This window comes from Penicillium riverlandense (genome assembly GCF_028828495.1).
Source record: "Penicillium riverlandense strain IBT 135883 chromosome Unknown utg000003l_segment0_segment0, whole genome shotgun sequence".
Classification (NCBI taxonomy): Eukaryota; Fungi; Ascomycota; class Eurotiomycetes; order Eurotiales; family Aspergillaceae; genus Penicillium; species Penicillium riverlandense.
The window spans coordinates 2,032,945-2,055,783 of record NW_026643196.1 but is presented as its reverse complement, the minus strand read 5'-3'; the positions used below and the strand labels follow the sequence as shown (position 1 = coordinate 2,055,783).

Genomic DNA, 22,839 nt, shown 5'->3' with positions numbered 1-22,839 from the left:
CTAGAAATTTCGGAGGAATGAGAAGCTAAGGATGTGAAAGAAGCAAACAAATTCCAGAAACAACGGAGTAAGAGTACGGATGGATGGATGATCGAAACTCGAGTGCGAAGAGAAAAGAGGGCACACACCTCAGGCAACAAGGCCACTGTATCTCCGGGTTTATCAGCACGTGACAAGGAATCGAATTTATTCGCAATCGCAATCGGAGAGCTTCCACGTCCCCGACCAGCCCCTCGTGCAGCCGCAGACAATGCCTCGTGACAAGAGGAAGCGCATGAACACCGAAGATGACTCCCCCATCGCGGATCCCTCCACCGGCAGCGACTTCGGGCTAGCCCAGACACTGTCCCGTCTGCAGGACAACGAGACCACGACGACGAGTATGCCTGGCCACGCAAAAAAGAAGAAGAGGGTGGATGGGGAGAAGGTCAAATACCCAGCCCTGAACTATGTCGAGGGTCGAATGCAATCGTCAGTCCGGATTGCCGACCTCCAGAGCTTGCTTCTATATTGCTTCGCCGATGGGATTGCGCCGCAGTGGATCTCGCTCAAGCACTCCGGCCATGTGCGCAAGATTGCCGTGCTGATGGTGCCAGGACTGGAAATGGGCATGTTTGACGGGACCATCCCTTTAGAGCCCGAGAAAACAGCAATTCGAGAAGTAACTGGGCAAGAGGACGGTGCCAACGACCGCGAATCAACGACAGACACCAAGGCTGCGGATTTCCAACGATGGAAGCAAGGACTGCCCCTCGAAGACCGTTCGCATCGATTCAACCCACAATCTCTCTCGCGCGATACCCTACCAGAACCCTTACAGCCACTCGCAGACATGTTTCCTCATATCTGGCCAGTCAGGGCCCCAGGAGACGCGAAATACAACAAAGTTCATTCACCACTTCAGGCTATCCTGCTTTCCTCCCTACCAAAAAACAAGGACGAGGGACAGCGCAAAGGCGTACGGCCACCCCGGGTCGACAAGAGCATTTCGTCTCAACGGACCCCAATTACGACCTTTATCAGCACATACGAACAACTGTGCGAAAACGGATATGCTCCACATCCCGCTTTCTTCACATCCGAAGAAGAGAAGGCGGCGGCAGCCGAGTCTCGTAAGCGAGCTGGTCAGTCTACTGAGGACGGATGGGTGGATACGCTGGTTCCAAATCTGGAGGCTGGCAACGTGCCTGACGCTGAGATTGAGAAGGGCAGCATGACAGCCGGACGAGAAGTGCTCGCACTCGACTGTGAGATGTGCCTCACGGAGGGCGGACAGTCGGAGCTCACTCGCATCAGCTTGGTCCGCTGGGACGGGGAGGTCGTGATGGACGAGCTTGTAAAGCCCCCACGGCCAGTCATTGACTATTTAACTCGCTTTTCGGGTATCACTAAGGAGCTACTGGATCCGGTGACGACTACTCTCAGCGACATTCAACAACGGCTGTTGGAAATTCTCACTCCGCGTACCATTCTGGTTGGCCATTCTCTCGACTCTGACTTGAACGCCCTCAAAATCGCACACCCTTTCATCGTGGACACGACCATCACCTATCCACACCCACGCGGCCCGCCGCTCAAATGCAGTTTGAAATGGCTCACGCAGAAATACCTGGGCAAGGAGATCCAAAAGGGAGTGACGGGCCATGACTCAATTGAAGACGCTAAAGCCGTTCTTGAACTCGTCAAACAGAAATGCGAAAAGGGCGAACGATGGGGCACCAGCGAAGCCTCAAATGAGAGCATCTTCCGTCGATTATCCCGATCCTCACGGCCAGGGCTTAAGTCTGATAACGCAAGCGGGGGACGCACTGGTGCGGTCGTCGATTGGGGCAGTCCGGAACGCGGACTCGGCGCACAAGCAACCGTTTCGATCGGCTGCCGCGACGACAACAGCGTCGTCAGCGGTATTTCCGCCGCCATCAACGGCGACGAATCCAACCACTCCATTCCCGGCGGCGGCGTTGACTTTGTCTGGGGCCGGCTGCGTGAACTCGAATACCTGCGCGGGTGGTGCAACCGACTTCCAGACCCGGACAATGCCAACCAGTCCACAACCATCGTCCCGCCACCGGAAGAAACCACCCCGACCACTACGGCAGGTGGTACGAACGGAGATTCGCAAACAGACGGCAGCAACACCGCCACCCTCTCCGAAACCGTGTCCCAAACCGTCTCCAACATCGCCCGTATCTACGACTCTCTGCCCCCTTGCACCTTGTTCATGGTCTACTCCGGAACAGGTGATCCGCGCGAGGTTGGCCGTCTGCAGGCTATGCACAGGAAATATCGCGAGGAGTTCAATACCTCTCGCGTGCCATGGGATGAATTAACTGTTAAATGGACAGATGCGGAGGAACAGGCCCTGAAGAAAGCATGTGAGCGAGCCCGCGAGGGCTGTGGCTTTATGTGTATAAAATAGATAGATAGAGGACATGGTGTGGCTTGGCCACTAGTTAGATACGGTTGGATCTATGTCTCAGACAATTGTATCCGCGTTGTGTGCCCGGCAAGTATCTCACACGGTCGGGGTTTAAATATGTTTGGATCCACGATACTTATACGGAGTGGTAGTACCCCCAGTATAAAGGAGGGGGTCCAGGGGGGCATTGGTTCATAACACGCCTTCTATCGTACACATTCTCGACTGGTGATCATTATCGCGCCCCCTCCGTCTCCATCATTTCTTCGTGCTGCATGGCCATTCGGGTCATGACGTCCCGCGCCGCGACCTTGGCCTTGCGCTTGTCGTGCACTGCAGCTTCGGCTAGAGTGTCTTGGGTAGAGCCTCCGCCGTTCTTCTGCTCCTCAACCGGGGTTCTGCCAGTTTGGTGATTTGCTTCCCCGCCATATGCCGTCTGCGAGGTCTCCTGTCCCGTCTGGTCCTTTCCCTCCACGTTTGATCGTCCGTTATTCCGGGCTGAAGGTGAAGCAGGTCGGGATCCTGAAGTTGTGCTGCGTCGGGGACGGCCCCTTCCTCGAGGGGCAGGGGTGGATTGGGGTTGCGCCGATTCAATAGCTTCGGTCGGATCGGCGGATACAGATTCATTCGATGCGTGCGAGATGTCCGGCTTCGTTGACTGGCTGACAGATTTCCTTGGTCGACCGACGGGCCTTTTTTGCGGTGGGTTTGGCTGAGGCGATTCATCGTTGGTCTGGGTAAGTCGCGGGCGCTTTACCGTGCTTTGCTCATTCCTGGCCGTGACAGATGGGAGGCCAGACGGCCGGCCAGCTTCTATGTGGAGCCTTGGAGACACAACACCGGGTTGCTCTTGGTCGCCATTGACATTGTGCGGATCCTTGAGCGGAACACGGCTAGAGTGAATGGGCAGGTCGGTCAGCGAAACATCATCCAACATATCGTCCTCTTCATCAAAGGAGTCGGCAATCGGCTGGGTACGCTCGCCCTGGAAGGACTCGGCCCAAGCTCGTTTGCGGCCGGCTTGCAGTAAGCCTGGACTCCGAACCACTGGAAGCGCGCCGTTTGCTACCGATAAGCTGTCTGTTGGGGTTTCTTGATTCCCTCCCATAAAGCGATTCTTGAGCTTCAGCGCCTCAATTTCCAGCTTCAGTTTCTCAATCTCTTCCGACTTGGACTTGAGCTCTTTCAAGACTGTAGCGATCATGTCGAAGTTATGTGCGCCATTCTCGCCGATATGGCCATTTGGCCCGTTCATTTCGATGCGCAGCGACGTGAAAGAGTGTTTCAGATCCATCATCGTGTCCTGGAGGTTATTTACCGAGCTGGAGATTTGATCGATACTTCGGCCCTGGTGCTGCATCTGCCGTTGCATAGAAAAAGGAGGTTCGGGAGTCATGTCGGCGGGTCCGGTAGGTACTAAAGCCCCTTCTTGAATGCTACTGCGATCGCGGTGTGTAGGCTCTTTCGGGGTGGTCAATTTGCTGAGGGATGCGTTGTCGAAGATCGGTTCAACCGTTCGCATAGTAACTATTTCCCTAAACGCGATTTTGGCCATCTTCCAGAAGACATTCGGTCTAAAAATGTGCTTGTCAGAACTGATACCGAACTGGTTTTTCTAACCAACTTACCCATTATCCAAGGCGCACAAAACTCCAAGCTTCTGCTGGCACAGCTTGCAGAAGACTTCCTGAATAATGCGACCGCGTAGGAGACTCATATCAGAGGAGTTCGGGATCTGCTTGCGCTCAGAGGAGACAGAGATGCGATGAAGGTTGACGCTCAGCCATGCCGTCGCGATCGAGTATGAGTTCGAGAGTCGGGCCCATTCGTTCTCCAGCGCGGCCAGCGAGCTGGAGCAGCGCGAGCACTGGCACAGGATCGCGGGGCGCGTTAGATGGGTCAAGTCCATCCTATCGAAGAAGAAGTGCACAGGGAGTATGGAAGGGAGTCGAGTTCGGAGAAGGAAATGTGAAGGAAAAGGGTAATTGAGGAAATCAAGATGCTGAGTCAGCAGTCGAGACCCTGGCCGTTCCTGTGCTAACCCGCTTTGGGATTTCATATAGCTGCCTCGGCATCAAACAAACACAGACCAAGTACTACAATTATAGTCCACAATTGACAGTAGCGTAATAGAGCCACCTGTCTATTATTCTGCCCAATAGACCTTCTATGGCGGCATCGCAGTATATCACTGCAAAATACCCGATCCTTTCCCCGCGTCACGTGACTACCTTATCAGTGTTCCCCTCCAGTCGTCCTCAGACTCAACAATCTCCTGTCCTTCAATGAGTCGTTGCTCGCGCTTTCTCTTCAGGTCACGCCCCGCGCTGCCATCTATACTTCCTAGGGCAAGAGCCTTATCCCGGATCAGCATGGCCCACCTCTCTACGGCCGCGATGGCCCAAGCCTCTATCGCCAACAGCTCATGGCACGGGGCTGGCGCCGCGGAGTTCGATCTTCGAAGTATGTCTTCACCCAACCTAATTGAGCCTCTGCTAAATACTAGAACTCTAGGCGACACCATGACGAAGCCTACCCCGTCTATGCTCGAGGCGATTTGCCAGACTACTCTGCTTGACGATGTCTTCAATGAGGACCCGGTCACTAATTCCCTCCAAAACTATGTCGCCGAGCGGACAGGACATGAGGGAGGTCTGCTTGTTATGTCCGGCACCATGGGCAACCAGGTGGCACTTCGCACGCATCTGGTGCAACCGCCGTATGCCGTCCTGTGCGATCACCGATCCCACATCGTCAAATACGAGGCTGGTGGAGTCAGCTCGTGGACGGGGGCTACCGTGCAGACAGTTATACCCAAAAATGGCATTTATTTGACCCTGGAGGATGTTCAGAAGCACGCGGTGCTCGGCGATAACGACCACTTCTGCCCGACTGCGGTGATCAGTTTGGAGAATACCCTCGATGGGATGATCATGCCCCTGAGCGAAGCGCGCCGCATCTCCGAGTGGGCACATGCCAATGGCATGAAGGTGCACCTGGATGGTGCGCGACTGTGGGAGGCTGTTGTGTCCGGAGCCGGCAGCCTGCCTGAGTACTGCGGTCTGTTCGATAGCATCAGTCTGTGCTTCTCGAAAGGACTCGGCGCACCCATTGGAAGTATTATTGTCGGTTCTAAGGAGTTCATCAAGAAAGCTCGCTGGTTCCGCAAGTCGATTGGCGGTGGTACCCGGCAGGCCGGCGTGATAGCCTCTGCGGCGCGGGTTGCCGTCGAGGAGACTTTCGGCTCAGACCCTAGCGGAAAGGAGGGCAAGCTCAAGGCAACGCATGCCAAGGCCAAGCAGGTTGCCGATATGTGGACCAGCCGCGGAGGCAAACTGCAACATCCCGTACAGACCAACATGGTCTGGTTGGATCTGGAAGCCTCGGGGGTGGGACCCAATGATCTGCCGGAGATCGGCAAGGGAAAGGGACTGCAACTCCTAGGGAACCGCCTGGTCATCCACTACCGTACGTCTTTCTTTTTCTTTTCTTTTCTTTTGCGGAATGACTTGAATTCTGACGGTGTCACAGAGGTGTCTGAGGAGGCGATTGCACGGCTGGAGCAGGTGTTTGATGCGGTAATGAAGGGTGATTTCGCACGCAGCGGCGATACGAGCAAGCCGTACGGAATGAAATAAGTCTTGTGTATATACTGTCATTTCTGTCTGTAGATATTTATTTAGATCCTATAGATCCATCAGGTATAGTAGAATCCACGGTTAGCAGTAGCTCTTCCAGCCAATCACCGCCTGCAGGGACGGATGAGTCAGCTCTTAGCGCCTCAGGAACACGATTGCTGCCTGAGGCGTTGCGTCTAAAGACGAGACTCGTCTCGTTCCTGGGCTGTTCCTCGGACGACGCTTCTCACCTGCCTCCCGACCGCCCGCGTTCTGGTCTGTCCCCTGCCTCGCATCAATCCCTTCTCCCCGTGGACAGACAGGCTTACAGGCAACTCGGTGTGTGAGTGAAATTTCCTTGTCCGAGGTTCTCGAGGTCATACAAACACTCGACCCTGAGACGGGCCTACCTCAACATCCAAGAAATTGCTGCTGACCCGTTGGAGATCCTTTCGACAGAAATACGCTCCGTGTTACGGTCGCCACAACTTGCCAAGCTTTGTGTCTTTCCTTGAGTCGGATTGACGGTCGCCAATGACGACAAACAGCTGGAGCGCTGCCGATTGACCAGCTGCTCCATCCTCCTCATACCGATCAATCGACAATTACAACATTCGGGGAGGCTGTCTGTTTTTGGCGGATCGTTGGGACTGGTTGTCACCCTCAATCGACGAGATCATCAACGACACCTGCTATCAGATTGGTCTGGGTGAAGCGCGAGACAACGAACACTCTTGGGAACCCGATCCGAGGGCTTTGTTGGCAGCTATCAGCCCCGATCGTTCAGGAATAACGCGGTTGCCAGCTACACCTGCGGGCAAGTTCTGTGACTTGGGTTGCCTACCTCTGGTGTGTCCTTGCCCGGGTGACTCGCCCAGGTGACAGTTCTGATCTTCCGGACCTGTCTCTTTTTTCGCCTGGCCCTGCCCTCGCTCACTCACTGATTTGGACAAGCCAACAAAACCCTATTTATGATCGTTTTATGCCCATATCGCCTTTTTCTCATCAGCACATATACCCCATCTCGTCAGATTCCCCAGCAGTAGTTGTTTCTTTTGTTACTCCGTGTCATTAGCGATATCATTTGCATCATACTCAAAACAAAATGGAGGCAACACAAGAATCCACTCAGCCATGTGCTGACCCCCGCCGGGTGGGCTTGAATAATTCCGGACTCCACGAAACAGACCTGGCGGACATCATCTGTATCCTTCATCCCACCTCCCATACGGCTCATGATGCGGTGTCAGCAACGGCACGGCATGGCACCCAGCATATACTCCAGCGGGATCTGTTGGAATACGAAAGCTCCGATACGGCCTCGCTGGATGTCGCGCTGAGACTGTCCTCGGATGTCCACGACCTGGGCCTGGGGTTCTGCTTTGGCCGCAATCGTGCTTCCTGCGACATACTTCTTTCAGGCGACGATGAGGCTAAACGTGTCTCCAACAAGCACTTTCGCATTTACCTCACCGGTGACGGGATCATCATGTTGCAAGACACCTCCACAAACGGGACTATCGTAGACAACTGTCGTCTGCGCAAGAGAGACAAGGACAACAACAGCCGGATGCTGACCAACGGTTCTGTCATTAATCTGGTCAGTGGCACTCAAAATTCGGATGAAGTGCGGTTTATCGTCCGGATCCCATCGCGGGATGGATTCAATATGCAGTACACGCAGAACGTGCTTCGCTATTTCGAACGGGTCCAGAGACACGCCGGTGCTGTGCAGCATAGGACGCGGCACGTCGCCCAAACTCCGCCCACTCTGTCGTGGTCGGCTGCCAATACGTTTGGCATGCATTGGTCAGGCGGCTCGATGTACAATGTGACTGGCCAGATCGGAAAGGGGGCTTTTGCAACTGTCTACAAGCTGGCCACCAAGCAGCATGGGACAATCTTTGCAGCCAAGGAGCTCGACAAGCGACGTTTCATGAAGAATGGCATTTTGGATCAGAAAGTCGACAATGAAATGAAAATCATGAGAGACCTTCGGCATGTGAGTTGTACATGCCATATACTTCCGAGCTATTACTGACTACAGTCTAGCCGAATATCGTGAAATACATTAATCACTATGAGCATGATCGCTGGATCTACATTATCATGGAATATGTTCCTGGGGGCGAGCTGTCCACATATCTGCAAAGCCATGGCAAAATCCCGGAGGAAATGGTTAGAACGGTAGCCCGTCAAATCCTACGGGCACTCCACTATCTCCACAAACGCCGCATCACCCATCGCGACATCAAACCAGACAACATCTTGATCGCATCCCTCGACCCGTTGAGAGTCAAGCTTTCCGACTTCGGGCTGTCTAAGGTGGTACAAGAGGAAACCTTCCTCAAGACCTTCTGTGGCACGCTACTCTACTGTGCACCTGAGGTGTATCCAGACTACGAGATGTACAGAGGCGAGGTCCGCAAAAGACGCCGAGTTGGAGATCCGTAAGTTCTGCTTTCCTTAGCTTTGAAATTTTGCTGACCTGCAGGCCACCGAAAACATCCCCCTACGGCCAATCCGTAGATATGTGGTCCCTTGGTGCCGTGCTCTACCACATTCTGTCTGGAGTTCCTCCATACACGGGGACCGCGCAAGATCGAGGCGTGCAGATGCTGCGCACCATCATGACAACAGAGGCTGATTTCGACGTCCTGCGTCAAGCCGGTGTGTCCGAATCAGGCATTGACTTCGTCTCACACCTCCTAAACCGTGACCCTCACTCCCGTCCATCAGAAAGAGAGTGCTTCCAGCACCCCTGGATTGCCAGCGTTCCGGACGTGGACGAGTATGACGACGATTCCCTTCTTACTGACCTTCCGCAAGGCCTACCCGCCATTGGCGAAGATGCAGAGGAGGATCTGGATGCGTCTCAACTGTCTATCAACGATGATCTCGCCTACTACACGTGGGAAGCTGATAAGGAGGGAAATAGCAGCAGCAACGAGGCCCTCGCCAAGAAACCTCGCCTTGAATACATGCCGTCTGATATCCGCTATCCCTCTCTTCCCAACATTGAGAGTTTCCAGGATGAGCAAGTGGTCGCAGAGCAAAATGCAAGGCGTCTATTTGACGAAAGCCAAACAGTCACTATGCAGCATGCGAGACGGCTATTTGGCGAAGTCACCTCGTCGGCTCTGCGCAGCTCCCATGCCCTTGGCAATGCGGATCCATACACCGGGGATGAATTGGACCCTAACGACTTCATTTCTTCCGGTGAGTCGTTCAGCGAAGCCCGTAGTGTCTCCTCGATCATTTCCCTCCCGGCGAACCCAATCGGTGGAACCGCACCCAGCTTGATGGGAGCGGAGAATCTCGTTGGACGGCTGAATATGAATTCTTCGCACCCTACCCTTCCTCAGACTCAGGCCGGCCCGGTTAACGAGACATCGACGCGGAAGGCCAGTCCTGGAGAACCCATGGAGCCCGCGACTACAGATAGTGATACACGTCCAGCTCATTCCAGCGCGCACGAGACAACACCCAAAGCGCCCCAGATCTCGCGCCGCATTGAGATTGCGCTTCCTGATACGGCCAGTGAAGAATCCAGTGTTCACAGCCGTTCACCTTCGGCCACTGCGCCCCAGCAACAAGCAAAGGATGGTGGCTATGACGACGAATTGGCAGTAACCCTCGACGCTCAGACGGGGCGGGCCATCTTGCAGCAAATGGCTGCTCCATCCGAACCATCATCTCCAATTGTGCATCAGCCAAGCCTCCCATCCGCCATTTCAGACTCGGAGTTCACTAAACCCCGGCCAATTTTGGGCAGGCTGATTAGCCTCCCGGGATCTATATTTGACGTGTCCCTCCGCTTGGAAAACCGGATGACTTCATGGGGCCGCGGTCCATTGGCCACAGTACGACACCCAGACCCATTGGACACGCGCATCCCCGCGTATGCACTAGAGTTGACCTTTTGGGCGCCCGCCCTGGAGGCGCGAATCGCAATGGGCCAAGACTGGATGCAAGTACCGGGAGTGATGGCGATTATCTCTACCAAAGCGCGCAAAGGCATCTGGGTGAACGGCGTCCCACTGCGCAAGGACGAGGCTCTGAGCTACGGCAAGCTGTACACGGGCGATATCATCACCGTCTACCAGCATGGCGACAAGTTCCTGAAGTTGCGGTGCGAATTTTACCACGGTGAAAGCGTATTCCCCCGGCCGGCGCATGAGGCCGGGCTCGTGGTGCGCCAGGTGCTCACGACGAAATACGATGGGGTTACAAATCGGATGCCTGTTCGGCCGGTAAAGGTGAAGGGGGCCGACGAATAGAATAGCATTGGGGGGTTCCATCTGTTGTGATCTCTACTCTCTCTCTCTTTGCGCTCGTGTGCCCGGACTAGGTTGCGGGGCGATGACATAGATTGATACACGAATTGCACGCGTTAGGATTAGCCGGAGATCTAAGTCGTAGATTTTCTCGAGATCTGGTGGAGACCATGGGGCCGAGTGACAAGGCCATTGTCCGGATGCGGAGGGGGACTGGTTATGTACTTTTGGCTTACGGCCGGAGTGGGTGTAGGGTCCTAGTGTAGACAGATTGGGCGAAAATAAAGTTCGCGATCTGCCGTAGCGTCGGTTGATGACCTGCAGGACCGTCCAAAGATGTTGTGGCTGGAGTACATATAACTACTCTAAACCGTTGTCAGTCCTACAGGATGCCTGGATGGTACCTAGTGTGGGCTCATCGATACCCCAGGTCACATTGTCCCCAATACTCATGTCACTGTCGCTGCATCCGTCTCGCGCTGGCCAGACACGTGGGTCTGTGCGCCATTGGTGCTCGGCAGTCTCACATTAAGAGTTTCAACGGCGAGGTTGCTTTAACTACCGACGCGCCCTTCCTTTCTTCTTTCCTTCCCCCTTGGTTGTTCCCCGTGTCGCTCTGACCTCACCCTATCCATCCCATCAATTCCATCCCATCTGTCCCTTTCCTTCGCCTCTTCGGATCGGTACAACCACCATTCTTCACCTGCCCCCAATTTCCCTACATACATATACTTCCGATCACCCACACTGTGGCACGCCACACCACACCCTCCATGTCCCTGTCGCGATCACCCTCCCCGCGCCCGGGCGGAGGCGGAGGGTGGTCCAGCCCGGGCCTAGCCCCGGGCAGCGGCACCTCCACGCCGCGCAGTGGCGGCTACTCGCCCTCACCCGGCACGCTGTCTCCCAACGTGTCCTGGGCGACCGCCAAAGCGAAAAGCGACGAGGTGCGCGGGTATCCGTCCTTTTCGACGCGCAACTCGGGCTTCTTCTCGCGACAAAAACATCGCATTTCGGCTCGTTTGCCCAGCTTTCGATCCGGACCACGTGCGCGCGACTATGTGGATAAAGATGAGTACGGGCGGAGATCCTCTTGGCGTCCGGGTAGCGTTGGCCGTGGGCCCATCGCCGTGCTGGGGAGGATGATGCGCCGGCCGCGGTCGAGGTTGCTGTTGGGGTTATTTGTGCTGTGGTTGGGGTATATGTGTTTGTGGACGAGTAGGTGCTACACTTTCGGGGCGCGTGCAGAACAAATAAAGCTAACTGCTTGCAGCGCTCATACAGGCATATCGGCGATCACCTTTCGGCGGCGGGCGCAAGTTTGTGATCATTCTCGGGTCCAATGTCGAGGGCGGCGTGATGGAGCTGAAGGGGGCGCGCGAGTGGGCGATCGAGCGAAACAGTATTTGGAATAAACAAAAGTATGCGCGCCGCTGGGGCTACGAGCTGGAGGTGGCCAATATGCTAGCCAAGAAACGGTATTCGCACGAGTGGCGCGAGAACTGGGAGAAGGCCGATGTGATCCGCGAGGCGATGCGCAAGTATCCGCAGGCGGAATGGTAAGATTGCTTTATCTAACTTCAAACTCATGCTGATCGGGATCAGGTTCTGGTGGCTGGATCTAAATACCTGGATCATGGAATACGGAACGGATTTGCAAAGTCACATCTTCAACGACCTGGAGTCGCACGTCTACCGTGATATCAACGACTTCAACCCGCTCAAGATCGCCCACCCCCTGCCCGAGTTCTGGCTAGATGACCTCGGACGTGCCCTCGAGGGCGACGAGGACCCTGACTCTCTCAATATGCTCTTAACGCAAGACTGCTCTGGTTTCAACCTGGGCTCATTCTTCGTCAGGCGATCCATTTGGACAGAGCGACTCCTCGATGCCTGGTGGGATCCCGTCATGTACGAGCAGATGCACATGACATGGGAGCACAAGGAACAAGACGCCCTGGAGTACATCTACCAGAGCCAGCCCTGGATCCGGAGCAGCGTCGGGTTCCTGCCCCAGCGCAGCATCAACTCCTTCCCGCCCGGTGCGTGCGGCGAGGGCCAGGACCCCGTCGTGCACTACCAGCAGAACGCACGCGATTTTGTTGTCAATATGGCGGGCTGCAATTACGGCCGCGACTGCTGGACCGAGATATATACGTACCGCGAGATAAGCAATCGTCTCAATCGGACATTATGGCAGCGCTTCAAGGATGTGATCAACACCTTGATCGACAGGGTGCGAGGGCCATTTGTGACGCTCGACGACGATGATGAATGAATTATGTCTACGCTTTCCTTTCTTCTCTTCTGCATAACACGGCGTGGGTGTGGATTCTTTGCCTGTATATTCTTTGTTTCTTGCGTGGAGTTGCTGGTGGCGTTGGCTAGGGTTTGTAGTCGAACATCTATAAATCTGATGCAAATATTTCTCATTTGAATGAATCAATCAATAATACGCGAGTTCATCTCTCAGTTCATATTGTCTTCTGCAGAGTACAGATTCACGTGATCTCTGCATTCGGACTAGTTGTCGTCCATCTGACCGCCTCCTAATCAACCAATCACAGGTCCCCGGTCATCAATCAACGACACCCTCAACTCCATCACCAATCCTGCTCTCCCGGACCAAAACCCCCAATTGAACCCGCCACACCCTCTTCCACACCTCACCGTCCTCCTCACCTCCTCTCCACCACCACAAACCCCCATCGCCACACCCGAAAGACCCGATCCGAAAAATGCCGACCCCCGAATCCGCGTCCTTCCTGGCCAAGAAGCCCACCGTGCCCCCAACCTACGACGGCGTCGACTTCGAAGACAACGTCGCCGTGCACAATGCCCGTGATGCGATTATCCGCGAGCAGTGGGTACGCAGTATGATGGCCCGTCTGGTCGGTGAGGAGCTTGGCAAGTGTTATCAGCGCGAGGGCGTGAATCATCTTGAGAAGTGTGGTGTTTTGAGGGGTAGGTCATTCTCTTTCTCCGTTCCCTTGTCTGTTTGCGATGTTGTTTCCTTGAGCTTGTGCATGGTTTGAGGTGTAGTGGAGCGGGATTTGGAGGTGGATTGAGTGTTTTGAGGTGTGAACATGTCTGGATGGGTGGATCGAGGAGCTATGCGTGATTAAACTGGGATGAATCCACGGACTTATCGAGAGCAATGGCTAACACAATGCGCTACACAGAGAAATACTTCGAGCTCATCAAGGAGCGCAAGGTGAAGGGGTATCTGTTCGAGGAGAAGAACTACTATTCCAAGTCGGCATAAACTGGCGCTCGTCTTCTTACGGTGAATGTGGTCCCCGCCTATCTCTCGGTATGAAGCTGGACGTGGACCTGTCAGACAAATGGATACTCGGTGGAAGGTGATTAGAATGCACTGGCTCATGGGATGTTGGTCATTGTGTTGAAGGTTGGGGACGAAACTACTCCGGACTCCACGGAGATGGATGCAGTAGGATAGGGCGGATTGTCCGCTTCTTTCGCTGGCACTGTACATATATCATATCATTTTCATTACTCGGATCAATCTGTCATTCTTGCAAGCTGTGCACGCCCACAGGACAAAAACATCTACTCAAATTGCCGCGGCTGGATAGACGGTAGATTCGTATATAGGCCTAATCTATAACGAACCTATTCCTATCCGCTGAACACTGGGTATCAAATTATCAACATCAAAAATAGGCAGTACTGGCCGTCTCACTCCGGTCCGGGAACCCGCCAGGCAGACCGAGACTCGGCGAGAGAGCGGAAACATCCTCATCGCTGTCGTCTGGGTCACTTCCGAAATGCAGGTCTTCATTCTCATCTGGCGGAGCGCGCATGCGAACAAGTTGGTCTTCGTCCAGTGCTGGTGGCTTATAAGGTGCTGGTGGGGAGTGTATATCTCGTCCAGAAGGAAGGTTCGACAGTAATGGTGCCGAAGCTGGGATGAGCTGGGTGTTTATCTAGGTCGGATGTCAGAGTAGAGCGCAGAGAGTGGATGAGCCAAGGCAAACCATACCGTATCGTTCATATGCACCCATTTGCTTTCCAGCATTGTAATCACTCGGCCCTCCTCATCGCGGCCAGCATCGTCCCCGGGATCTAGGGCGCCGCCCTTGTCGCTCCGCTCACGCCCGCCACCTGCATCTTTGCTGATGCGACGCTCCTCTCTCCTCTCAGTCCACTCACGCTTCAAGCGCGAGAGCCCTCCCTTCGCCGGTGCAGACTCCTCTGCCCCAGTAGCGGATGACCCTGCACCACCACGCAGTCCGAGCGGAGTACGCGCTGCGCGCAACCACGCGATCCCTTCACCGATCTTGCCAGCCAGCTCGGCGTCAACTCCAAAAAACCGGCACGCACGAGCCCGAGACACTCGGCCTAGAACCCCCGTATATCGAACCAAATCATCATCGACCCGGCCGCCGCGACCAGGCACAGACCCCACGGCTCCAAGTCCCGCAGCAGCCTGCTCCGCATATTCGGCTGCACGCACACATAACCGCGCAAAGAGCAAAGCGCGCACTTTGGGTATCTCCGGCGCGCGCACCATCCACTCGCGGTCATTCGGGTTGCGGGACTGGATGCACGCCACGACATAGGCATCGTCCTTGAGAACGGCCAACAACGTAGCCTCGGCCAGGGCGAGCGACGATAGAGAAGATTGTGTTGCGGGGTCAAGATCTGGCACTGCTAGTCCCGTCGCGACAGTGTAAGCAGGCGACGACGCAAGAAGCCCATGCACCGCACTGGCTTGTAGCAAATTCCGCATGGCACTCTGCACAGCAGCAGTGCGCTGCTCAGCCGTCGGCGTCGCGGACGCATACAACGCATCCACGATACCGATCCTTGCCAGTCGGCTCAGCACATACCCCATCGTGGTGAGCGTGAACGCGATCTCAAAGTCAATGCCGCGACCTATGACCCGGCCATTCCGCGTACGTGCCGCCCCTATCTTGGAACCGGGGGTACTACTCAGTAGACTGCTGGCAGAAGACAACGTCGGACGCCAGGCAGACTCGATCTCTGCGCGCAGCGTGATCTCGATTTCTTCGCCGGAGCGCGGAGCTGCGTTGGTGCTTGATTCATGTTGGATGGGTTTCCCACTTAGGCCATGGGATATTGCAAAGAGGTACGGTACGTATTCGGTCAGTGTGGAGAGCACGGTGGGTAGGTGGGCGTCCTGGCGCGCGCCGCGGGGTAGGCGCTTGTGGGCTTTGAGGGCCAGGTGGAGGGCATGGCGGGCGGTGGAGGCAGATTGGGGGAGGGATGGGTGTGTGGATGATGTGATGAAGGACTGAAAGGAGAGAGGCGAGGTGGTCGGGAGGGTGAATGCGTAGACCATGGTGGGTTGAAGGTTGAAGGGAAAAAGGTCCAGGGAATGGAGAGAGGACTGATGTCACCGCCAGCCAAGACAACATTGGGTTTGGACGAACAGCCTACTTGGATTATTATTGAGTCTTTGCCAGGAAGTTGGCTGATATTTAATACTAGATAAACAATACAACAGAAGCAACTACTAACCTCAAACAATCTAAGAACACTACAGTATAGGTCCAATCGTATAGATCTCCGAGCACGCTAACTGGCGGTAGATCCCTCTGCGCCATCCCGCCTAACCTTCCTGTTATCATCTATTTGGTGGAAACTCTGAATCTCCCACGGCCCGACATCTAACTACATTAGCGGCTATAATAATGCCTGGGTTCCCAGGTTCCTTCCCCAGCTACCCCAGTCCGGGGTCAGAGAAACTGACTCTCAACAACGTGTCCCCGGAAGAGACTATCGGCAGTTAGCCCAGGGCGGGACGACAGGCCTCGGCCCATCCAGGGTTCGGCACCAGAAAGCATGAGTTCCCGTGTCCGCCTTGTATGTTTATCGGCAAAGAAGCCGGCCCATAAGTACCGACTTGGCGGTCTCGCCCCAGTGTGGCACAAATATGGTGTCTATCATCGTCTAGAAACTCCAATCGTACCCCAGAACCCCATACTGTCCCCGGTCTGTTCCACTTGTTGAGTCCCCGGAGGCCCACCGGGATGGCCGGATCCGTAGTCCCCGGTCTGGGGTCTTGTCCCTCTTCCCCTTTTAATCCCCCTTCCTCCCACTCGGTGACTGTTGGACGTGATTGTTTTCATTATTTCTGCAACCATGTCGTCAACCGAAGGAGGGAACGATATGTCAATCAAGTCCGACGCAAATTATGTCGAGGAGAAGGATGCCGGGCTCAATCTTCCCGACCCGGCTCAATCTCTCCCGGAGTCGCACAAAGCCTACCTCCTGGAACGACATGGCACGCTGGATCTGGATCCAATTCCCAACATGGATCCAGCGGATCCATACAATTGGCCATTGTGGAAGGTAAGCAAGCGACCACGGCAAAATTCAGGTCTACCATGCTCACAAAAGTATAGAAAACAGCCAATCTAGGTCTAGTCGCGTTCCATGCCTGCATGGGGACCTTCACTGCTTCGTCCATCATTTGTGCCTACGAGAACATCGCAATGGACCTCGACGTCTCCTTGCAGAGGGTGAGCTACTTGACCTCGTTGCAGATTGCCATCCTAGGAGGCGCGCCGCTGTTCTGGAAGCCGCTCTCACAACGATACGGTCGGCGTCCGATCTTCCTCCTGTCACTGGTTCTGAGCTGTGTGTGTAACATTGGTTGTGCTAAGAGCCCGGATTACGCTTCTATGGCAGCGTGCCGTGCTCTCGTGTCTTTCTTTATCTCTCCGGCTATGGCTATTGGCAGCGGTGTGGTCACCGAGACTTTCTTCCGGAAGGAACGGGCGCGGTATATGGGCATCTGGACGGTGATGGTCACGCTAGGTGTTCCTATCGGTCCGTTTATCTTTGGATTTGTTGCCCAGCGGGTCAACTATCGCTGGATATACTGGATTCTGGCTATTGTAAGTCTTTTCTATGGCTCTGAGGGTGTCAATCGCTAACCAAGGTGTATCTCTAGACCAACGCCTGCCAATTCGTGTTGTATATCTTCTTCGGTCCTGAAACTCGATATATTGGAGCAGAAACCCGGTCTCAAAGCTCATCATTCAAGCGTGAATACATATCCATCCGCCGAATCGATCCCGCACCATTCAAAGTATCCGAGTTTGTCCACCCACTCGCCCTCTTCACACACATTCCCGTTCTTCTAGCAGCAGTCGCCTATTCTATGGTCTTCCTATTCGCCTCAGTCCTGTGCTCCGTGGAGGTCCCCCAACTTCTGCAAGCCAAGTTCGAGCTCAATGCCCAGCAACTCGGTCTCCAATTCCTCGGTCTCATCATTGGATCTCTGCTGGGCGAGCAACTGGGTGGCTTCATGTCGGACATGTGGATGAATGCCCGAGCCCGCCGCATTGGCCACAAGCCTGCCCCAGAATACAGACTGTGGCTGAGCTATATCGGATTCTTGCTCACCATTGTCGGCCTGGTCGTCTTTCTGGTGTGCACCGAGCAAGCAGCCGTTGGCCAGTGGACCGTGACGCCCGTGATCGGAACTGGTATTGCGGCGTTTGGCAACCAGGTCGTCACCACCGTACTTACTACTTACGCCGTGGATACGCATCCACACGATGCCGGAAGCGTCGGGGTTTTCATTAACTTTGTGCGGTCTACCTGGGGATTCATTGGACCGTTCTGGTTTCCTTCAATGTTCGAGAGCGTTGGCCTTGCTAAGAGTTCCGGGGTGGTTACTGCTTTGGTCATGGGTGCCAGCTTTATTCCTACGGCGCTGATGCAGTGGCAGGGCTCGAAGTGGTATAAGCACGATGCGCAGAGGTGATACTGTAGTCAGTAGTAGGTTTTTGATGGACTGAGTTGTGGCTGATGGTAGAACCAGCATCACTCCTCTCTCTTGTAGATCATTAATCAGGGTTAGACTTATATAGAGGTTTCTCATTCATGCGCCGTCTAAAACGTTCCTCATCATAAAGCTACAAAGATATTTTCGTACTAGTTGAGACTAATGATCTGAGAAATTGCGATTGCTTGCCTATCGGTGCACCGGCTATCTTCGTACCATTCACACCCCGGGTCAGAACATTCTCTCATTGATGATGCCGCTCACACGCCCTTCTTGGCCTTCTCAATCTTTGCATTCATCTTCGCCTCAGTACGGGCGCGAGCGCCAGTCTCAGCACGAGACTGGGGAGCCTTAGGTGGTTCAACAGGTCCAGCAAGCACCGTGCCGGGGAAGACCTGGCCACGACCACGACCGCTGCCCATGGGAGCGAGCTCAAAAGGTGCGCGCTCGGGGGGATAATCCTGGTTAGCGATATCCGGGATGCGGTCCATGGCCTCCTGCAGACGCTCGTGGGCGCGACGCATGCGCGCAAACTGGAGCAGCTTCTGGTCGCGGGCAGATTCGACCTTGTTAAGGTCAGGAATCATGGACTCGAAGGTCTCTGCGTCAAATGCAAGCGTCTCTGCCATGGCCATTCCCTTCTCGTCGTGGGTGAGCTTGCGCTGGTCTGTTAGGAAACCCATGGTGACCAGGCGGTCGACGTTCTGCTTGATGAGGTCCTTTGCGGTGGGATCCTCGGGCTTGCAGGCGTGCAGGATGTGGTTCATGCCGGCGCTATTGACGGCAGGCATCCTGATGGTGTTTTCTTTCTCCCATTTCTTGGCCTTGGCCAGCTTCGCCTGTTGTGTTGTTAGACATCATGTTTTGTCATGGCCGATGTATATGGAAGAAACTTGCGTTTTTGGCAGCGGAATCCTGGTCCTTGTCGCTCTGGTTATCAATCTCGTCAGTGCTGCTGCTGGAGAATTACGTGCTCAAAACTTACCAGCTGCTCTTTTTTCAGACCACTGAAGTCCGACACTGGGAGCTCGCCAAGAGGGACTCGAGCATGAGTGCGAGCCGCAGGCTTCGCATCAGCAACGGCAGCAGTCTTGCCTGTCTGCTCTTCGTCGTTGCTATCGATGCTTTTACTCGCTTCATAGTAGTCGCTGTGAATGTTCTCCTTGTCCTGGAGAGAGAGATTGCAGGTGCCCTGCGTAAGAAGCTCCCTATCGCCGTCGTTATTCTTCAGCTTCTTCGCATCAACCTCCTGGGGAGTGATCTCGCTGCGCTTCATTGTGGAGAGAGTGGAGACCCAAGCTTATGGAGTCAGCAACGCCGCAACAGAGTGCAGTAGACGAGAATGGAAATATATTACTGCTGTCAGAGAAAGGGTTGCTCCCGGGAGTGTGGGGGTTAGAGGTCAGAGGTAGAGGATTGTAGATGGCAGCGTTGCCTTCTTTCCTCGTGGAAGTGGGAGTTGTTGACTCGGCGACATATTGGACATCTGCAGCATCAGATGAACCCACGTCAGAGCTGGAACCGGTGGCAGACATTTTACTCGGTAGGAGATATGGTTGGGACGGGAAAGAGCGGATGGGATAAATGGATGAGCCAGACGAGATGGACGGTGGGAGATTGGATGAATGTATGTGAATGGCTTAGCGGGAAGAAAAGGAAGCCGATGAATGGGTTGCTTGTAGCTTTGCATTTGGCATGAGCTGCTCTACTTAGATGTGATATCTCCCGATCTGCTTTCCTAGTAGTTCACTATACGATTAGGGTTAGCATAAATGGGTGTGAAGTAGCGCCACCTCAACATAGAAATTGTCTATTTGATATGTTATCAAAGCTCTATTTTCTTAAATTTTGTCTGAATTTAGTTGTTCTTAATTCTTCTCATCTCTGGTCTGATCAACTGTTTTGGAACGGGTATGATAACCCTATATTGGGTGGTGAAGATCACTGATGTGTGAAGACTCAACATGAGTTTTAAAAAAGAAACATAGAATTAAGGTGCTACTATGTCATTAACAATGCATGGATTGGACACTCTTTGCATCGGTAACTTTTGGTTGACAATCACAAAGGAATACAATAAGCACACTTCCTATATAAAGAGCAGTCAATGGTCAGCATATATTTACATCCGGTTTGATATTTACACTATATTCTAGTATTTACACCAGCAGCCTAAAGCTTCGATGTCTTCTTTTCCCAGGCTACAACATTCTCCACTCCGCTTTTCTGGAGTGCATCCTTCTTCTCCTCGACCTTCTCCCTCCACGTCAAGTTACCATCATGATCATCCAGACCATTCAGAACACGCGAATACATCTCCTCCTTCATGGTTCCATAAATCCCTGTCGCAGCCTTGCCCAACAACTTGCGGTCCTGGATCAGCGAAAGCGTCTCATCCAATCCGCCCACTGCATCAACAATTCCCGCCTGAAGCGCAGCCTTCCCACCGAAGCGGTGGGCTTCCAACACCACATTTCGGAAAGTGGTCGGGGTCAACTTCTCGCGGAAGATCGACATCATGGGCGTCTGCAGCGGCACTCCAAACTCCAGCTCGTTGACACACAGGAATCCTTTCTCCGGGTTCTGCACCCGGTAGTCATGGTACATGGCCAGCATGAAGCCGCCTGCAAAGGCGTGTCCATTGAGCAGACAGACTGTTGGCATGGGGTATCTGGGATAGAGTCAGTCTTGTCTGCCCAAGCTCTGAGAAGGGAGTGCATACGTCAAAAACCGGCGGAAAAGCCGCCATAGCCACTTATCCAAGAATCCCTCCGTGCTCGTCGCAAGCTCGAGATCCAGTCCGTTGCTGTAGAACTTGGCGATCCCGCTGGTGGTGACGACCACGCCTTTCGGGTAGCGGTGCTCGATGATGTCCAGCGCCAGAATCAGTGCATCGATGAATACCGGTGTCAGCCGGTTATCTTTCGGCGAGGTAAACGTCAACACATAAATGTTCTGCTGCTCTGGGCCAGACGGGCTCGTGCAGACGATTGAGCCGCCTGTTGAGGCGATTGGGACGGTGAAGTGCGTGGTCATGATGGTAGTTTAAGGGATACTTGCTTTTTCACACGGCCTACGTTGTTGCTTTATACTTTTTTTTTTTTGTGAATAGTAATCGAAGCCAGTGTCCGCGGCTTCACATGTCAGCGGATGACGTAATCGGAACAATCGGATCTATAGAATAGTGTAGATAATAGTGGGTTAGTATTATGATAATAATTTCGGAGGTTCATGAATTTCGAAGAATTGTTGGAGGGTAAGGGGTCTGGTGTTCCAGAGTGTACGGAGAGCAGGGTACACCTGTGCACGTCTCATAATGTGTGTTAACTCGAATAACGCACATGCGATATATATTCCGACACAAGCAGGAAACCCGCTAAGAAAAGCATCGTAGATGCCATACTAATACAGAGACCATCTTAGTATGACCGTTGTTTGATGCAGTTAGACGGACTTGCGACACGAGTCGTGTGCACAACTAAGTCTCCGAGAAAGTCGCCGGCCCCCATCTCAATACATAAATAGATCTTAGTTTTATATCCCCTGACCAGGTAAATCATCAGAGTCACAAACCATGGCTAGTATCGCGTTCCCCCAGTACTCCAAACATCTCTCCCTCTCAACAACACACACCTACAACTATGTGTACATCCCGGCCTTGAACCCCAATTTTCAAACAATTCTATTTCTACACGGATTCCCCTCTTCAAGTTATGACTGGCGCCACCAGATCACCTTCTTTGCAGCCCATGGCTACGGAGTCCTGGCTCCAGACCTACTAGGATACGGTGGAACTAGTAAGCCCGCAGCAGTTGAGGGGTACAAGACCAAGAAAATGGCGGCGGAAATCGCAGAGATCCTCGATCACGAAGACTTAACCCGCGTTCACGCTGTCGCCCACGATACGGGCTGTATACTTCTTTCTCGACTAGTGAATTATTTCCCCGAAAGAATTCACTCCTGCACGTTTTTGGCTGTCCCGTATTCCCGACCGGGGGAACACTTTGATCTTGATGCAGTGAATGCGATGACCAAGCAGCTTCTCGGCCAAGAACGGTTCGGATATTTGAGGTTTTTTGTTAGCGAGGGGAGTGGAGACTTGCTGGATGAGCATGTAAGTTGTCATGATATTCTTCTAAATGCCGGGAGAAACATAATACTCACCTGAGTAGAGCGAATCCTTCTCTACTCTGTTTTATCCCGCAGAACCTGAACTATGGGAAACGTACGTTGGTCCCACGGGAGCAATGGAGTCATGGCTTCGAGCTGATTACCGAGCACCACTAGCGCACTACATCACAGATGAGGTACGGGTTCGATACATTCTTATAGCGACGAGAAACTCACTGTACATAGGAACGCATGATCCACCAGAAAATAATGAAAGGACACCATTCCTCGGCACTAAATTGGTATCGCGCACTAGTCTGGAATCTCAACGAGAAAGACGAGGCCGAGGATGCTTTGCCGGTGAAACTGTCACATCCGGTGATGATGGTGACTGCGGCTCCGAGCTCAGACCATTTACCTGGTGTGGCGGAGCAGATGAAGGCTGTCGCTGATGATTTGACTGTCAAGGAAGTCAGTACACGAGGCCATTGGATGCAGTTAGAGGCACGGGATGAGATTAATTCGATCTTGAAAGAATTTTTTAAGAAGATGGATTAGTCTATCTCTGTTTGAACCTCGTGCGCGGATCACGACTACAGGTGGTGTGTGAATGTCATCGATCCACTAAGAATC

The 22,839-nt window shown here is 53.7% G+C and overlaps 12 protein-coding genes across 12 annotated transcripts; 7 read left to right on the top strand and 5 right to left on the bottom strand.

Moving 5' to 3' along the window:
• Positions 1-250: 250 nt before the first annotated feature.
• Positions 251-2,419, top strand: N7474_004488 (RNA exonuclease; the record flags this gene model as incomplete). The annotated part of the gene is made up of 1 exon (XM_057195903.1): positions 251-2,419. One exon carries the CDS (start codon positions 251-253, stop codon positions 2,417-2,419), a length of 2,169 nt encoding a protein of 722 aa, XP_057053299.1.
• A 235-nt stretch (positions 2,420-2,654) lies between these two features.
• Positions 2,655-4,328, bottom strand: N7474_004487 (uncharacterized protein; the record flags this gene model as incomplete). The annotated part of the gene is made up of 2 exons (XM_057195902.1): positions 2,655-3,993; positions 4,048-4,328. The coding sequence occupies 2 exons, from the start codon at positions 4,326-4,328 to the stop codon at positions 2,655-2,657; spliced, it is 1,620 nt and encodes a 539-aa protein (XP_057053298.1).
• Positions 4,329-4,791: 463 nt separating this feature from the next.
• On the top strand, positions 4,792-6,057 carry N7474_004486 (threonine aldolase GLY1; the record flags this gene model as incomplete). Its single annotated transcript, XM_057195901.1, has 3 exons — positions 4,792-4,882; positions 4,934-5,887; positions 5,951-6,057. The coding sequence occupies 3 exons, from the start codon at positions 4,792-4,794 to the stop codon at positions 6,055-6,057; spliced, it is 1,152 nt and encodes a 383-aa protein (XP_057053297.1).
• A 1,084-nt stretch (positions 6,058-7,141) lies between these two features.
• Positions 7,142-10,316, top strand: N7474_004485 (CAMK family serine/threonine-protein kinase; the record flags this gene model as incomplete). The annotated part of the gene is made up of 3 exons (XM_057195900.1): positions 7,142-8,038; positions 8,089-8,486; positions 8,531-10,316. The coding sequence occupies 3 exons, from the start codon at positions 7,142-7,144 to the stop codon at positions 10,314-10,316; spliced, it is 3,081 nt and encodes a 1,026-aa protein (XP_057053296.1).
• Positions 10,317-11,086: 770 nt separating this feature from the next.
• N7474_004484 (putative alpha-1,6-mannosyltransferase subunit) lies at positions 11,087-12,591 on the top strand (the record flags this gene model as incomplete). Its single annotated transcript, XM_057195899.1, has 3 exons — positions 11,087-11,531; positions 11,587-11,872; positions 11,919-12,591. The coding sequence occupies 3 exons, from the start codon at positions 11,087-11,089 to the stop codon at positions 12,589-12,591; spliced, it is 1,404 nt and encodes a 467-aa protein (XP_057053295.1).
• Positions 12,592-13,051: 460 nt separating this feature from the next.
• Positions 13,052-13,578, top strand: N7474_004483 (putative NADH-ubiquinone oxidoreductase 12 kda subunit; the record flags this gene model as incomplete). Its single annotated transcript, XM_057195898.1, has 2 exons — positions 13,052-13,277; positions 13,496-13,578. 2 exons carry the CDS (start codon positions 13,052-13,054, stop codon positions 13,576-13,578), a joined length of 309 nt encoding a protein of 102 aa, XP_057053294.1.
• A 409-nt stretch (positions 13,579-13,987) lies between these two features.
• N7474_004482 (pH-signaling protein PalC) lies at positions 13,988-15,639 on the bottom strand (the record flags this gene model as incomplete). Its single annotated transcript, XM_057195897.1, has 2 exons — positions 13,988-14,260; positions 14,317-15,639. The coding sequence occupies 2 exons, from the start codon at positions 15,637-15,639 to the stop codon at positions 13,988-13,990; spliced, it is 1,596 nt and encodes a 531-aa protein (XP_057053293.1).
• An 803-nt stretch (positions 15,640-16,442) lies between these two features.
• N7474_004481 (uncharacterized protein) lies at positions 16,443-18,075 on the top strand (the record flags this gene model as incomplete). The annotated part of the gene is made up of 3 exons (XM_057195896.1): positions 16,443-16,652; positions 16,706-17,200; positions 17,257-18,075. 3 exons carry the CDS (start codon positions 16,443-16,445, stop codon positions 18,073-18,075), a joined length of 1,524 nt encoding a protein of 507 aa, XP_057053292.1.
• Positions 18,076-18,356: 281 nt separating this feature from the next.
• Positions 18,357-18,887, bottom strand: N7474_004480 (uncharacterized protein; the record flags this gene model as incomplete). The annotated part of the gene is made up of 1 exon (XM_057195895.1): positions 18,357-18,887. One exon carries the CDS (start codon positions 18,885-18,887, stop codon positions 18,357-18,359), a length of 531 nt encoding a protein of 176 aa, XP_057053291.1.
• Positions 18,888-19,042: 155 nt separating this feature from the next.
• N7474_004479 (uncharacterized protein) lies at positions 19,043-19,372 on the bottom strand (the record flags this gene model as incomplete). Its single annotated transcript, XM_057195894.1, has 1 exon — positions 19,043-19,372. The coding sequence occupies one exon, from the start codon at positions 19,370-19,372 to the stop codon at positions 19,043-19,045; it is 330 nt and encodes a 109-aa protein (XP_057053290.1).
• Positions 19,373-20,268: 896 nt separating this feature from the next.
• Positions 20,269-21,132, bottom strand: N7474_004478 (enoyl-CoA hydratase/isomerase family protein; the record flags this gene model as incomplete). The annotated part of the gene is made up of 2 exons (XM_057195893.1): positions 20,269-20,767; positions 20,819-21,132. The coding sequence occupies 2 exons, from the start codon at positions 21,130-21,132 to the stop codon at positions 20,269-20,271; spliced, it is 813 nt and encodes a 270-aa protein (XP_057053289.1).
• A 538-nt stretch (positions 21,133-21,670) lies between these two features.
• Positions 21,671-22,764, top strand: N7474_004477 (alpha/beta fold hydrolase; the record flags this gene model as incomplete). The annotated part of the gene is made up of 3 exons (XM_057195892.1): positions 21,671-22,210; positions 22,269-22,403; positions 22,453-22,764. 3 exons carry the CDS (start codon positions 21,671-21,673, stop codon positions 22,762-22,764), a joined length of 987 nt encoding a protein of 328 aa, XP_057053288.1.
• Between the last annotated feature and the right edge of the window lie 75 nt (positions 22,765-22,839).